The sequence below is a fragment of the Protomyctophum bolini genome (assembly GCF_963924005.1).
Source record: "Protomyctophum bolini genome assembly, chromosome: 3".
Lineage (NCBI taxonomy): Eukaryota > Metazoa > Chordata > Actinopteri > Myctophiformes > Myctophidae > Protomyctophum > Protomyctophum bolini.
The window spans coordinates 9,090,788-9,105,720 of NC_137864.1; the positions used below are offsets into that span (position 1 = coordinate 9,090,788).

At 42.0% G+C, this 14,933-nt stretch overlaps 1 protein-coding gene and 1 long non-coding RNA gene across 2 annotated transcripts; both read left to right on the forward strand.

The window, feature by feature from the left end:
* Window positions 1–2,892: 2,892 nt before the first annotated feature.
* LOC308312076 (uncharacterized protein) lies at window positions 2,893–3,713 on the forward strand (the record flags this gene model as incomplete). The annotated part of the gene is made up of 3 exons (XM_080758888.1): window positions 2,893–3,041; window positions 3,141–3,347; window positions 3,447–3,713. Exons 2-3 carry the CDS (start codon window positions 3,177–3,179, stop codon window positions 3,711–3,713), a joined length of 438 nt encoding a protein of 145 aa, XP_080615014.1. The 5' UTR covers window positions 2,893–3,041; window positions 3,141–3,176.
* A 1,823-nt stretch (window positions 3,714–5,536) lies between these two features.
* LOC308312682 lies at window positions 5,537–8,173 on the forward strand. Its single transcript, XR_013963800.1, has 4 exons — window positions 5,537–6,021; window positions 6,281–6,331; window positions 6,518–6,574; window positions 7,073–8,173. It is a non-coding gene; the product is annotated as an uncharacterized lncRNA (long non-coding RNA).
* The last annotated feature ends 6,760 nt before the right edge of the window (window positions 8,174–14,933 follow it).

Here is a 14,933-nt window from a genome sequence, read left to right on the forward strand (position 1 = left end):
ATCATAAGAATCGGATTGTTTTTGTACAGTTCAACTAACTATTACAATGCTTTAGTCCACAACTCGCCTGTGGTAAAACAGTAGAAACAATACCAATAAAGTTCCAAATAAAATAAGTATTTTATTATATTATTAAATGTATTATATTTTATATATACAGGCATCAAGCCTAAATCACTGTGGACTGGGTTTTTTTTTTTCTTGGACTGACTGTATTTTTTTTAATTTGATGTTGTGCAGGTCTGTCCATAGTGCACTCTTGGCTTTTCTTGCCTAGTAATACTAGTGTGAGCTAGACAATTTCGCGCAGCTGTGTTGAATTGCGTCTAATGAGCACCTCGATTGGAAACCTCTCCAGCAGATAGGTGGGGGGAGGGGGTGAATTTACTGCACTTGGTTGTAAGTAGCTATACTGCCTCGCTCACCCAAATTGTGTTGCCGTCGTTTCGTTTGGAGTAAAGGACAAACTTTCATCTTTGGTGCACGAGAAGAAAATTGTTATTCCAGTGACTGACTTCCTTTATTTTTTTCATAGGCTCATTCTCCGTCATGGCCCTGGAGAATGCTGCCAGTGACAACCGCTTCCAGGTAAAAGTGATTTTTATTCAGCTTCACAATAGCTTTGAATTGTTTGTAAGATGTTGTAAAACGCATTATAGAATGTGCGGCCACCTTCTTGTTTATAATTAAAGTTGGTAGACGAATGGTATACATTTATATATGCTCCTTTTTAAAAGACAAACTAAAAAGCAACATTTAACAATATAAATAAATTGTTGTAGGCTTAATCATCAATAAACAACGCATCGCATCTGCGCGTCTACAGTACCTAGTCCAAAACATAAATAAATCCAGTCCAGATCTGAGCAAGTTATACCTATAAAGCCACTGGACGCATGGGCTAAGCCTTTTTTTATTATTAAGGAAGATCAGCATGCATGTCACCGTACGTGTTCTGTTTGTTGACATTTCGCTGACGAGAAAACCCTCAAACATCGATAGCACATGGCTAACTTGATAGCCGTAACTACCGTGCCAGTGTGGGGACTCGAGGAGGAGGTTGAGGAGGAAGCGACAGCGGCTGTAAACGTTCTCCCTCCAGGCCAAATGGCCAATAATGGATTTAATAATGTAGGTCTCTGCATTGATACGATCGACATGTGTTAATCTCGTCTCGCTGTCAGCCTGTCACTCGCTTACGTTTTGACTACTGCAACGCTACCGTTGTAGGCTTGTCGCCAACTAGCCATTGAAATACAACAGAGAACGGGGACATTGAGGGGGCAGAAAACAGAGCCAGAGCGCTGTTCATGCAGCCTGAAGTGTGACAAGCTGGGCGGCGCAAATAAGAGCAATTTTAGGCATGTGTGCAACATCCCTACAGCTAACCAGTGCTAATGGATATGAACGCCTGGGCATTGTACGGCCCGTGAAAGATTACTTGATAATCCGAAAATAAAACATACTTTCTAATTACCTTATGGGTAAAAGCATCGCTTTTATTTAGGCGCATGCTTTGATTACCAAACTCCCTTGCAGGAGGACAAGTTAAATCCCATTATGCTTCATTGCTTTATTTAACCCGCCTCGCCAATAAAGTTAAGATGCTGCCGTATGGCGTTGTTGCGCCCAGAATGTTGCATGCTTCTGAAGTTCAGAAAGCTTGGGCGGTGCGCCGTGAGCTTGTGGATCGTCTGTTTTCGGCACACGAGTCGATCGACACCGTTGTACCACAAAGTAAATCTGGCAGAACGAACGTGCACACATCAACATACAGCGCCTGCCAGGCTGCCAAGTCTCAACAATACCATTACTGGTTGGCTTATTATTGTTTTCAGAACGTTATTGTTTAATGGTTGTGACTTAACACTCATCTCTCGATAGTAAGCAGCGCACCATGGGTTGTGAAAGTGGCACCTCCAGTGTCCTCTGAATGGAACTATTAAGAGAGCTACCTCTAATGTTCTCATTGTTAAAAGAAAATGCTAGTATTTACAGGACTTGTAACTTAAACAAAAACATAGTTTTCAACTGGGAAAGGAAACGTAGAAAGTAGAAAGTAAAAAAATCACACCCATGTGAAGTGAGGGGTGATCTTATTGTACATCATCATGATGTAAAATAGTCACTCTGCCTATAATTTGGGTCAAATGTTTCACATTTAGTTTACCATTGCTTTGCCAAACAATGCCATTTACTGCTATTTATATAGAAATAAATTTGATATTATGCATAATTAAGTTCAGCCTTTTGGCCCGGCCCTCCAAAATATTTTCTGTTTCTCATTTGGCCCCTTGGGAAAAATAATTGCCCACCCCTGACGTATACCTATCTTAGCTAAATTAGCTTCCGCATGAAGGTGATGTCACACACAGCTCCTTGGAGTGTTTACTGCCCAACAAATAATCCTGTTCTTATAAAGTTTATACGAAGTGGAGAAGTCTTATAAAGTGGAGTAGGAGTATGTGGGGGTGACTGTGTGTGTTTTGTTTTTCAGTTTAATGTTGGAGTAGAAGTACTAGCAAGATGGACGGACTGTTGCGGAGGTGGTTAAATGCAAACCGGGTAGGATGTGAAAAGTCTCTTGAGTAGTTTTCATTTAGTTTTAGTCACATTTTAGTTACCTGGAATGTTTAGTCTAATTGCAGTCGACTAAATGTCATGCGATTTCTAGTCTACTATATCAACAGTTTATTTAGTCGACTAAATGTTTTTTGGCAGGCCTTGGTGGCGTCATAATGGCTGATTTTATACTTGCTGAAAATGGCAGATCTACAAGTTCACGTGTCGCGCTGTGACGTATTGTGAGATTGTAGATCTGCTATTTTCAGCATGCGACCAAGTGTAAAATGACTTATACTGGATCTCTTGTCCTCTCTTGCAGAAGGTGAAACCCATGTCTGCGGCTCTGGCCTCCACCTCCTCTGCGCCCGCCCAGTCCTGTGCCCGTCTCCCTTGACAACGAGACAACTGACAACCTGTTACAGCACAGTAGTGTTCTCCCAACCTCTCCGTCAGTGGCTTCTCCTCTCCTCACGAAGGTAACAGGGATTGTGTTCATAGTGTTATGATATCATTATTATTATTATTATATCATTATTCCTATACTAATCTTTGCTCTTGTCCTCTCTTCCCTGTAGATCATTCGACCAGCAAGTCGCCGCTCAACTGGCTGGATGACGCTGCCCCCATGCCCTCCAGTAGCCTCTTCTCTCTGGCCTCCACCTCCTCTGCGCCCGCCCAGTCCTGTGCCCGTCTCCCTTGACAACGAGACAACTGACAACCTGTTACAGCACAGTAGTGTTCTCCCAACCTCTCCGTCAGTGGCTTCTCCTCTCCTCACGAAGGTAACAGGGATTGTGTTCATAGTGTTATGATATCATTATTATTATTATTATATCATTATTCCTATACTAATCTTTGCTCTTGTCCTCTCTTCCCTGTAGATCATTCGACCAGCAAGTCGCCGCTCAACTGGCTGGATGACGCTGCCCCCATGCCCTCCAGTAGCCTCTTCTCTCTGGCCTCCACCTCCTCTGCGCCCGCCCAGTCCTGTGCCCGTCTCCCTTGACAACGAGACAACTGACAACCTGTTACAGCACAATAGTCTTCCCCCCAGCCTGCCCCAAGATTTATCAGATGAAGATTTGGACACCGATCAGTCTTCTTTGGATGACAGAACGTCCAACTTTCGAGAGACAGGGAAGTGGTAGTAACACCCAAAACGCTTGGGTGTAGTAACACCCAAAACGCTGTCCTTAGAGCCTCTGTGATTATTCCTGCTGTCGGAAACAAGAGGGTATAAAATACAGCGCTAGGGTTAAACGTTTGCTCTGAAAGAATATATATTCAAAGATTTGAGCCACATTTTCAAGAATTTTATAAAATGGCATATATATATATATACACACACACACAAGCTCATAGCTTTTCACAGCAGCACTATGAGCTTGTACATCTGCTATTTTTCAACAGCTAAAGTATAGCATAATGGATACAACACCAAAAGGGGTTAATACAGCAGAAACTCCATACCATTTGGATCAATGTGGATTTCGTCCAGGTTCTTCCCTTGGAGATCACCAACTCGTCCCTGCTCCATGGCAATCAGCACCTTGCTGATCCTCGCGAGCTGAAGGGTCTTCTCTGGTAACCTATAAAACTTGCTATGTACTCTGATGCTGTGTCCCATGAAATCAGCTAGCTGCCCCATCTCAGTTTCCCTAAGGTTCAGAACTGTGGACAGAGTTGCCAAATGTTTCCGCAGTTTGGTAGATGTAATTGCCTGTGGATTCTTGAGGCCACACAGATTGCTGTACTCTCGGAGAAGAGCACTCGAGCGATAGAAAGACATGGCGCCTGGTACGGCGAATAGATAGCGGTTATCGTCGAGGACGCCACATTCCTTTCTGCATTCACAGAGACAGACAAGTGATTCCAACATTGACGGACTTAGGAGAATGGGCACCATCCTGCCATTCTTTCCTCTAGTTTCAATTCTGGAGAAGTGACTGCACAGCTTTATCTCAAACTCAGAGAGAGCGTAGTTGATGTCCTCATGAGTGGATGATTTGTCTCTTGACAAGAATGATGTGAGCTGAACTTTGTTCGTCTTCCCTTGTCTGCGACGGTTGAAAAGCAGAACCAGAGCTTGAGTGACCTTGGACAGTTTCTTCCAGTTCTCCATCGACGACGTAGACTTGAGGTCCTCAATGTACTGGTGCTGCTTCTCCTGCAGGAAGTCGTGTAACTTTTTGACATCTTCTGTCAGAGGCAGGACCAGAGGGTTATTCAACTTTCCCTCCAACAGGGTCTCCTGACATTTATTGGAAATCTCCTCATTCCATTTTGCGTGGTAGATCCTTTGGAAGTTTTGTGCTTCTTCCGCTGCCTTTTTGTCACCTTGAATGAGAGCACGACTCTCCAGAAGCATAGCGATTTTCTTGAGGCTGAATCCAAGTTTCACTGGAAGACTGATAGATTTCTCTTTTCTCGTCTCTTTTTGTGCAGTGTGTTTCACTGCCTTCACTGTGAGCTCAAAGTTCTTTGGAAGGATGTACTCTTTGATACTCTTCAGTGGTGTGATGTCACTTCCATGAACAACAAGTCTCCCCAGCTCCCTCAACTTTTGCCGGATGTAGTCATATTTTGCGGGGTCGGATCCGTGCTTCTTGTAGAGGGACTTAGCCAACTCGAGAATACACCAGTCTTTTTTGGCTGCATCTGCGATTTGATCCTGTTTCATTCTACTCAAGACATCCCAGACATCAGTGGACACCCCATCGGGGATGGGTTCAGCAAACGCACACAACATTTGAACTCTCTTTTTTCCAGGTTGTCGCTTTACGTCTGGTTTGATAAATTTGCAGTTCTTCATGTGTCTCCACAGTGCAGATCTGGTCATCAACCCTTGGCAGTAGACACAATGCATGTACTCTTGGGCAGTCAAATCTTGTTTTGGCTGCTTGCTTGCGACCAGTGTCGCTGTGCCTGTTTTTAAGACTTCGATATTGTGTGCGAAGTTGCCTCTGTTTCGGAGTAGATCTATATGTAGTCGCCTTTCTTTTGAATTCTTCGGAAAGCTGAATGCCTTTACAACCTCAAACTCCTTGCGGTGAACAGTCTCCAAATGCCTTGACAATTTCAACATTGGCATCTCACAAAAGACACAGAAGTGACGTTTACTGTATTTCCGAGATCCATCGGCTTTTTTTCCGACAGCAGGAATAATCACAGAGGCTTTAAGGACAGCGTTTTGGGTGTTACTACACGCAAGCGTTTTGGGTGTTACTACCACTTCCCTGTCTCTCGAAAGTTGGACAGGTCTCTCTATGGTGTCACACTCTGTGGCCACATCCTCAAACCAATCACTATCACCGTCACATTAACTTTTATCGGCAGAGGGGGAGTACGTTCTGTCATCCAAATCCGAAAATGAAGAGGCCTATGCTGAGGAGGACGCGCTTGAGGGGGACGCCGCTCTTGAGGCCAGTCAGGACACATTTGAGGAGATTACGGAAGGTATGTGCTTTAATCATTACATCTCCACATCTTGTTGCACCTTTACAGCACCCCAACTCTATCTGCCTATCCTAAACTGTTTAAACTATAAACTGTTCCTGCCAGTTGTCTGGTTCTCACAGTCATTAGCTTGGAGGCAGCCAAACCTTTAACAACTGTCGCCATTTGTAATTGACACACAGATATTACAGGGAGAGACAGCAGACACGATCATCTCTAGCACATCTAGTTACATAATATTTGACTTGTCATTCTATAGTTGCTGACCTGAGTGGATCCGCGCAAGATGGGGAGACGGAGCCAACAGGAGGTAAGGATATTGGACAGGGTTTTACTTTTATTTTCCCTCAGCCAGGTCCTAGCGTACAAGTGGCTTTGTCGGTCAGTCTGTGGCATGTGTCATTTTGCACCAGAGTACCTTAGGAGAATCAACGCCTGTAGCTTTACCTAGCCTACCTGTGGCACTTAACAGAATGTTCTACTTGTCATTCCACAGTTGCTAAACGGAGTGGGTCGGCACCAGCAGGAGCCGGACAGAAGGAGCCAAAAAGAGGTAAGGATATTTTGAGTGGTGCAACAGCTTTGTGTCCCTGGGTCCCTGGCTGGGTCTGTCTGTCAAAGTACAAAATAGCGTTTGGTTGGGGTTTTTTTGTGATTAACTGGCGGGGGCTCGTTATCCCTGTTCAACATTACTTTGTTTCTTAAAGGCTAACATTTTGTCAGTTTGTTTAATGTTATATCCTGGAGGTTCTTTTCGTGCTCGTGTTAAACTATCCACTTTACAGCTGTCATATTTATCAATTTGAGAGGTACAACAGGTGCGTGTCCTCTGGTAGCTTCCTTAGCACTGGGTGCTCAGTTTTCCTACTGTACTAATTTTGGCAGCTATTAATCGGAACATGGTGATTAATTACAAAATCAGTTGTTAAACACAGTAACATGACTAAAATGGCCAAATCCGGATCTATAGTCAGTGGTAGAAATAATTGTAGCTTTTAGGCTAAAACGATTACCTTATAATACACTAATCTGTTATTCATTTCTCTTTTAGCTCGGAAATGGGAACCAGAAGAGAAAGAAGCCGTGGAGAGGCACTTTAACAGTGTGAATGCAGCCGTAAAGTTTTCTACATCTTCTTCTTTAGGGATGTAATTTTGTTATGGACATAAAATTTTATAGCTTTCCAATCTCTCTTTGTAAGGGCTGGCTCTGATTCCAGACACCTGTCACAGTCACGTTTGCCTGGGACATTACAAGTCTGTATAGATTCCTTAACACTAGAAGGTCTGAGAGGTAATTTTGACCGTTTTTTAAATTATTTTTAAGTTGATTATCTTTGCCCATGAAGCTTTCAGAAGAGCATCATCATCCATCACCATTCTATCATCTCAGAAAATCTTGACATCTGAAAAAAAATCTAAATGTGAATTTAAGCACATGCAACTTTAGCTGATTTTATTTCAGACCTTCTAGTGTTAAAAAACATGATACCTGTGCTTGACCTCGTGAGGAGAGGAGAAGCCACTGACGGAGAGGTTGGGAGGAACACTACTGTGCTGTAACAGGTTGTCAGTTGTCTCGTATCATGTCAATATCATGGTCAGTATAATGTCAGTATCATTGACATTCATTGTATATATCATGTCTAGTAACATGTCAGTATCTTGTCAGCAGAATCATGTCAGTAGTATCTTGTCTAGTATCTTCTCAGTATCATGTCTAGTAGTATCTTCTCAGTATCTAGCTCCATTAAATTGGAACCCCTATATCTATGCTGCTACGCTTTAGCCTCAGTTTAATTGTTGCCTATGTGCCTGCGTTAAGTTTATGTCGCAGTCCGCTCCTCGGACTGTGAACTTTGACTGTCCTTATTTGATATTGGACTTCTGGATGTATTTCTGTCATTTCACTGATTTCAGTATGTTTTGTATGTATTTGCTCATGTGTTCCTGACTGTTGGTTTGTTTCTTTTTGTAGTATTTGTGCCTAGTGTTCCTGCCTTGTAATTTGTCAGTGTTTCCACCTGTGTCATTTTAGTCCCCCAGCCTATCCTAATGTTTATTGTATTTTGGTTCCACCTGTGACCTGTTATCCTGTGTGTATTTAAGTCCTGTGTTTGCATATTGTTCTTGTTGTTTCGTAGTTCCCTGTGGTGTGAGTTCCTGTATGGTTTCTGTGTTTTGTCATGCCTTCTTTGCCCTGTTTATGGAAGAACCTCAGTTTGATTAATAAATCCTTCTAAGTTTATTGCTCTGCCTACTGTCGCCTGCATTTGGGTCCTCATCCGCAATCTTTTTGACAAAGCTGCATCTTTCCTCAATGATTTAAGTAGATTTGAAATGTGTTTAAAGGTAGCAGATCTGTTTACATACGCAGTGCTAGTGGTCCATAGGGTGGTTGTAATCCATTCTCTAGCCTTCTATCACAACAGTACACACATCTTGGTGCTGTGTTCCCACATTGTTGTATTTCTTCCAGTAGGCATGCTCCAAGTGTAGCTGTTGTCTCACAACCTCAGCCTAATACCTTAAAATGTAACTATCTCCCTTGAATCACAGGGAAATCCATTTGGATTTGAGACCCAGGTTTGAATCCTTGAGTACAGGCCAGATCAATGACAGGTTATAGTGGGCTGGAAGCCAATCTTAGCCAATGAGGATGGAATATGACAAATCTGAAAGACCCGTTTTGTTTAGTGAATATAACCTGGATGGGCGGACAGGGTGCAAAACAGTCTCGGTCATGCATTCCGGCCTGGTGGAGACTATAAGGGAATACAATTTAGTACCATGTATTTACTATTTACCCAGCCACTTCATATTCAGAATAAGAATCAGAATAAGTGTCAAGTGTCAAAGGCACGTAAGTAAGTACCAATCACTTATTACCTTAGTAATTACATAAAGATGCCATTGAGCATTCAATCAGCTGCTCACATCACACGTGTGTATGACAGCCAGAGGACTAAAATAGCAAAAGCGAAGCATCGAGTATAATAACTTCCCATCTAGAGTTTGAATGGACAGGGAGACATCGAAGAGGAAGTATGAGTGGGGATGAATAAACATGTCAGAACAGGTCAGCTCCATATATGGAGATCTAAGGGTTTGAGGTCAGATGTAGAGTTGCTGGCCGGCATATATGCAGATCTAGTCTTCTCCATGTATGGCTATCCGAGGTCAGTGTCTTGATCTTCATGTTTTTCAAAATAGTAAAAAAAAGGAGTAAGGGGTTTAGCACAAGGACCTGATATGTGCAAATATGATTGAAATCCAAAATGTAGGTAGACAGTGGAGCTGGATTAACTTGGGAAGGTAGGGATTTCCGCCTATGAAAGGTTGCTGATTCACAATAGAACCAAATATTGGCACCCTTGTTGCTTTGTAGGCAGAGAGAACTGTTTGTTGTTTTTCTTTGGGTGCAGAGAATGGATTTGCAGAGTTATGTGTGCAGTTTCGGTTTGGTGTTTGTTCCATTTTTCAAGTTCTTGGTTGGCAAGGGGACCCCAGATATCGCAAACCATAGAGGGAGGTCTATGACAGTTGAATATCCATAACGTTGGTAACATCTGAAACTGTTATGGTGTACCCACAAAGATGTTAAGATCTGAAAGTGTGTTATGGTGTACCCACAAAGATGTTAAGATCTGATAGTGTGTTAAGGTGTCCCCACTATGGTGTACCCACAAAGATGTTAAGATCCGAAAGTGTGTTATGGTGTCCCCACAAAAATTAAGATCTGAAAGTGTGTTATGGTGTACCCACAAAGATGTTAAGATCTGAAAGTGTGTTATGGTGTCCCCACCAAGATGTTAAATTCTGAAAGTGTGTTATGGTGTCCCCACAAAAATAACAATATCTGACAAGTCCCCAAATGGGAGGACCCAGTCATGTCTGGGGGAAAAAGTATTGAATATTACTAATTTAATGTCAGATTCTTGTTCCTGATTTTTTTCTGATCAAGCCTGATTTTTTTCACAGGCGTACCATGTCTAGAAAGGGGTGTTCCCACATGGGAGGTTCTAGTCATACGTCCCCACTATGTAGCAACTGCGAGTGCGTGTGTGTGTGTGTGTGTGTGTGCGCTATAACATAATTGGGGAGAGTCTTCGTCAAAACATTGAAGGTCCAGCAGTATCAACTTCCTTTTGTAAGTCCGCTATTGTGAGGCAGATAAAAGAAAAAGAGTTGGTTCAAAACCGAACCTTTACAGATTATTCACCGATTACATCAGTCACCTTGGGACAGAGAGATCTCTCTGCTGCTGCAGCAGCCTTGTACTCTATTCTGTTTACTCCTCCGCTTGCATTTGATCATTCAGTCTATCTCTTTTATCTCCGTCTGTCTGTTCTGTTCGTCCGTCCATCCGCCCGTCAGTTATGCCCTATCTGACATGCTTCTCTCTCTCTCTCTCTCTCTCTCTCTCTCTCTCTCTCTCTCTCTCTCTCTCTCTCTCTCCACGATATATATATATAGACATATAGTAGTTACATTTACTCATTCACCTAAAAGATGGAAAGTATACTTGTACATGTATACATAATGATCATAAAGAATATTGAGTACAGAAACGTGTATTTTCACCACACACTTGCTATTAATGTATATTATAAATGTATATTATTATTATTGTGGCTTAATCAGGAGTTGTATATAGTATAGCCATGGGGTAATCTATAGGCGGTGGACATGCTCTTGTCTTCATGTCTTTATGTATGTAATATTGTTTTTTTCCTTTGTGCTATAGGCTATGTCAAATGTGTGTATACAGTGTATGTATGTATGTATGTGTTCTGCATACTTGGCTGCTGCGTCGCAAGACACATTTCAGTGTGAACTGACAATAAAGTATCATATCATATCATATCATATCATATCATATCACATCATATCATATCATATCATATCATATCATATCATATCATATCATATCATATCATATCATGTGGAAATTGCTTGTTAGAATGTGAAAGTGCAAACTGGTAAGAGGCTGAGCAACAGGCACATGTTGACATTGCTTTCTTCATATTCAGAAGATGACCTTTGTTTTATCATTGTAAGACTCACAATGCCCTTTTATTGTGTTTAGTCCACCAGTGTTAACAATAGCTTATTGTGCACAATGCTTCATTTCCATTTCCTTGGCCTATGCAATGTGCAAATGAAATTGGCTGGGAAATGGCATGGTTTACCTAGGGCTGCTTAAAATGCCACGCTCAGGTAATTAGACAGCACTACCAGGAATTGCATTTCAGCTTTATCACAGTTGTTGTTCATTATTTGAGCACTTGAGTTGGTTCATTTAATGATTGATTACAAACACATTCTCCTACTGTTATTGCCATTTCATATCAGAGTTGTGATGTGTACTTTACTTGCTGCAGGAAAATCCATCTGATGATTGATTGTGTCTCTTTTATACGAGCAGAACAATCCGTTATCTCCAGATCTCTGCTGAGGGCAATGCTAACAACAATTCCTTTCCATAAGCTTGCCTTCCAGTAGGAGAATAAAGATCAACTCACTTTTTTTTAAATTATCTCTTATATGTTGTATATTTGCGGCCCTCACACTGCCGATCCGACCATTTGATTCCATACAGTATGTGCATCTCTATATATAAATAAATAATCTGTCTGTATGCCATCTGTCTGTCTGCATGACAGTGTAATCAAAATAATAATGGTCAGATCGCATACAGAGACAGATTATTTATTTACACATGACTTGACTGATCACATCACTCGTCCCTCTCACATAAGGATTTGTCCACATGTCTTCTCATCAAGTATAAGATGTAAACATTGAGAAGTGTTTTGACGTGAGGGGAGGGGATCAGAACACCGGAACATTTTATACAGCGAATTATAATAATAATACCGCCGTCAATCCAGAGCCGTAGAGTAGAAGAGTTGTGACAAGTCAAAGATAGGAGAGATGGAAGATGGTGTACTGACAGTGTACACACCAGCGTCACTGACAAGCAAACTTGAGAACTACAGACTGGCAGCCAAGTACCATAGCATCCTACTAGCCTACATGTATAGGCATGAAGATGGCTCCCAAATAAGCCAAAATCCTACCGAACGCGTCACTATGCCCTCCTATACAAAAGGCATATTATATTCCTTAATCAAATATTAATTTGACCATTTGAGATCAAGGCCAGGGAATGGCATCTTTGTAGGAGGAATAAAATGAAATGAAAAGTGCATTGTCTTGTCACATCACATGCAAAAGCAGAGACGTTTCTATGCCCACCAAGGTTGGGGGCTTTTTTTTTTAACCGGCCCACATGGATTCCTCTGCCACGCGCGCTCGCAAACAGCATTAGATTCACAGAAAACTGCCCGGCAAAATCACATTTGTGTGAGGGCCCCTTTTAATGTTTGTTTAGACTTGGATGCCACATGCGTTATTGCGAAAGCCAAACAAACCCATACTGTATAGCCTACTTGTCTGTCATATGATGTAATTCCAAAAGACAGACCAGACCCTCAAACGTGTCTGACTGGAAAATGTACTTCTATGAGTTTAGATGTGTGTGGCCACTTGGAAACACACACGCACACGCGCACGCACGCAAACACACACAGGACAAGCCCTGCTTCTGCCCTGTTAACCAATCAATCCTATACTTAATGGCACTTTGACCAGACTGTTAACCAATGTAGGCTACAGTTTGTGGAAGCTTAATTTCCTGTTGCTGATGTGTCACGGTATATTCTGCCATCTTGTGGTAGGGTTTACTACAACTATAATCATAAGAGTGTCAGTGTGACAGTGCAAAGGCAGGAGCTTTTAGGACCCAATTGCAGACAGATAGGCACAGGCAGATGAGCTTCAATGCAAGGGTTGAAGTACATATATCAGGAATACACTAGGAGTTAAATCATGGATACACGAGGAGCTGAACACTACTGACATAAAGTGACAAACTAGCAAGGGAACTGAACAAACAGGGGAGTTTGATGAGGGCCCAGGTAGGACCAGGCCTTAATTTCCGGGCCTCTTGAATGGACATGTATCAGTCAAAAGGGAGACATCGAAGACGAAGGACGGATGGGGAAGATCAACATATGGAATGTCAGAACTGGTCAGCTCCATATATGGAGATCTAAGGGTTTTTTTTAGGTCAGATGTAGAGTTGCTGGCCGGCTCCATATATGCAGATCTAGGTGATGATCCAATCTTCTCCATATATGGCTATCCAGGGATTCCAGGCTACCTCACTGGACCATGAGGTCAGTGTCGTGATCTTCATACATGGAGAGTAGACAGCCATATATGGAGCGTCAACCATATGGTGGCGTGACGTACGTGTCACGAGGCGTAACGGGCTGACGTTTTGCAGGTATTCATAGTAATCTGCGACCTACAGGTGCAATAATAATAATAATAAAAACTTCACACTCGACACTGCACTGCAATGGAGCACCAGCAATCCACACGTCACATGTGTCTGCAATTGGCTGATTGGTTGGTTGAGTGGCTATGGAGATAATGTGCTCACACTCTAGTACTGATGTCTGGACTAGCCTCCAAGTACCATGATAATGGTACTGCACCAAGTACAAACACGCACACGCACGTGTGCACGCACGTGTGCATGCACGCACGCACACACACAATGAATGAGAGAGTATATTTTCATGCATATTCCATCTCTGTGGAGATGCTCGTCGTGTCTATGTCTCTATAGGCGAAAACCATAGAGCGGAGAATGGAATCACAATCCTGGAACCTGGGACACTGTGCACAATGCAAATTCCTCTTTTTATTCTGCTTTTGACATATGCACCAATGTATACACTCAAACACACATTCTCACTCTCACATTCTCTCTCTCTCTCTCTCTCTCTCTCTCTCTCTCTCTCTCTCTCTCTCTCTCTCTCTCTCTCTCTCTCTCTCTCTCTCATACAGTGGTAGTACATTAACCCCAGAACATACTAAACCCAATTTTTGTCACACCGTCACTAAACCTGGGTATATTTTACCAGATGTAATGTATTCCATCAAAAATATTTCTCATCAAAATATATTAAAGTACAGCAATACATGGCAATTTGAGGTACTGTTCTTTAATATTGTCACATAAAATAAAAATAGAAATAAAAAAACAGACCGATTTAAAATACCCACATTTTTCACAGATCGCCCGGCCCAAGTCTATCGTTATTCTGCCGGGGAAGAATGAATCTGTCGTTGCCTTTCTTGCTACCTCCTTATGGGTAGCCTGGCATTAGCTAGACTGATAAGGTGGATTCACTCACATGTTGCTCCACGGTATCAGTCTGGACTTCGGCCTATAAGCAGAGAGTATGATAAATCAGAAAATGATCGCGGCCAATCAGTGACTGCGTTTCAAACTGCTGTCCGTACAACATTGAAAAGCTTATTTCTCTCTGCCTATAAATCCAGTCTGATACTGTGGAGCAACATGTGAGTGAATCCATGTTATCAGGATGGCGCCTACCTTATGGGAGGGCTTGTCAGTGGTGGAAAGTAACTAAGTACAAATTTGAGGATTGTTTTTTTTTTTTTTTTTACTCGAATTTTCTGTACATTTATTTCTACTCGACTACTATCCCAGAGGCAAATATTGTACTTTTTACTATTATTTTTTAAACTTTACTTACTAGTTATTTGTACATCTTTATTATTATTACAATAAAATAATAAATGACGGTAGTGGGTCGCACACACCAAGACTTCAGTTCAAAACACTTGTTTAACACTGAAGAAGGCTCGATAGCCGAAACGTTTGTCTGTTCAAAAATGTCTTGGTGTGTGCGACCCACTACCGTTATTTATTTGATTATTATTTCAAGACATGCATTAACCACTTTAGCCATACTTTGGCTAATTGAAAATAGCCGATCTACAAGCTCACAGCGGTTGAAGTTGTGAGCT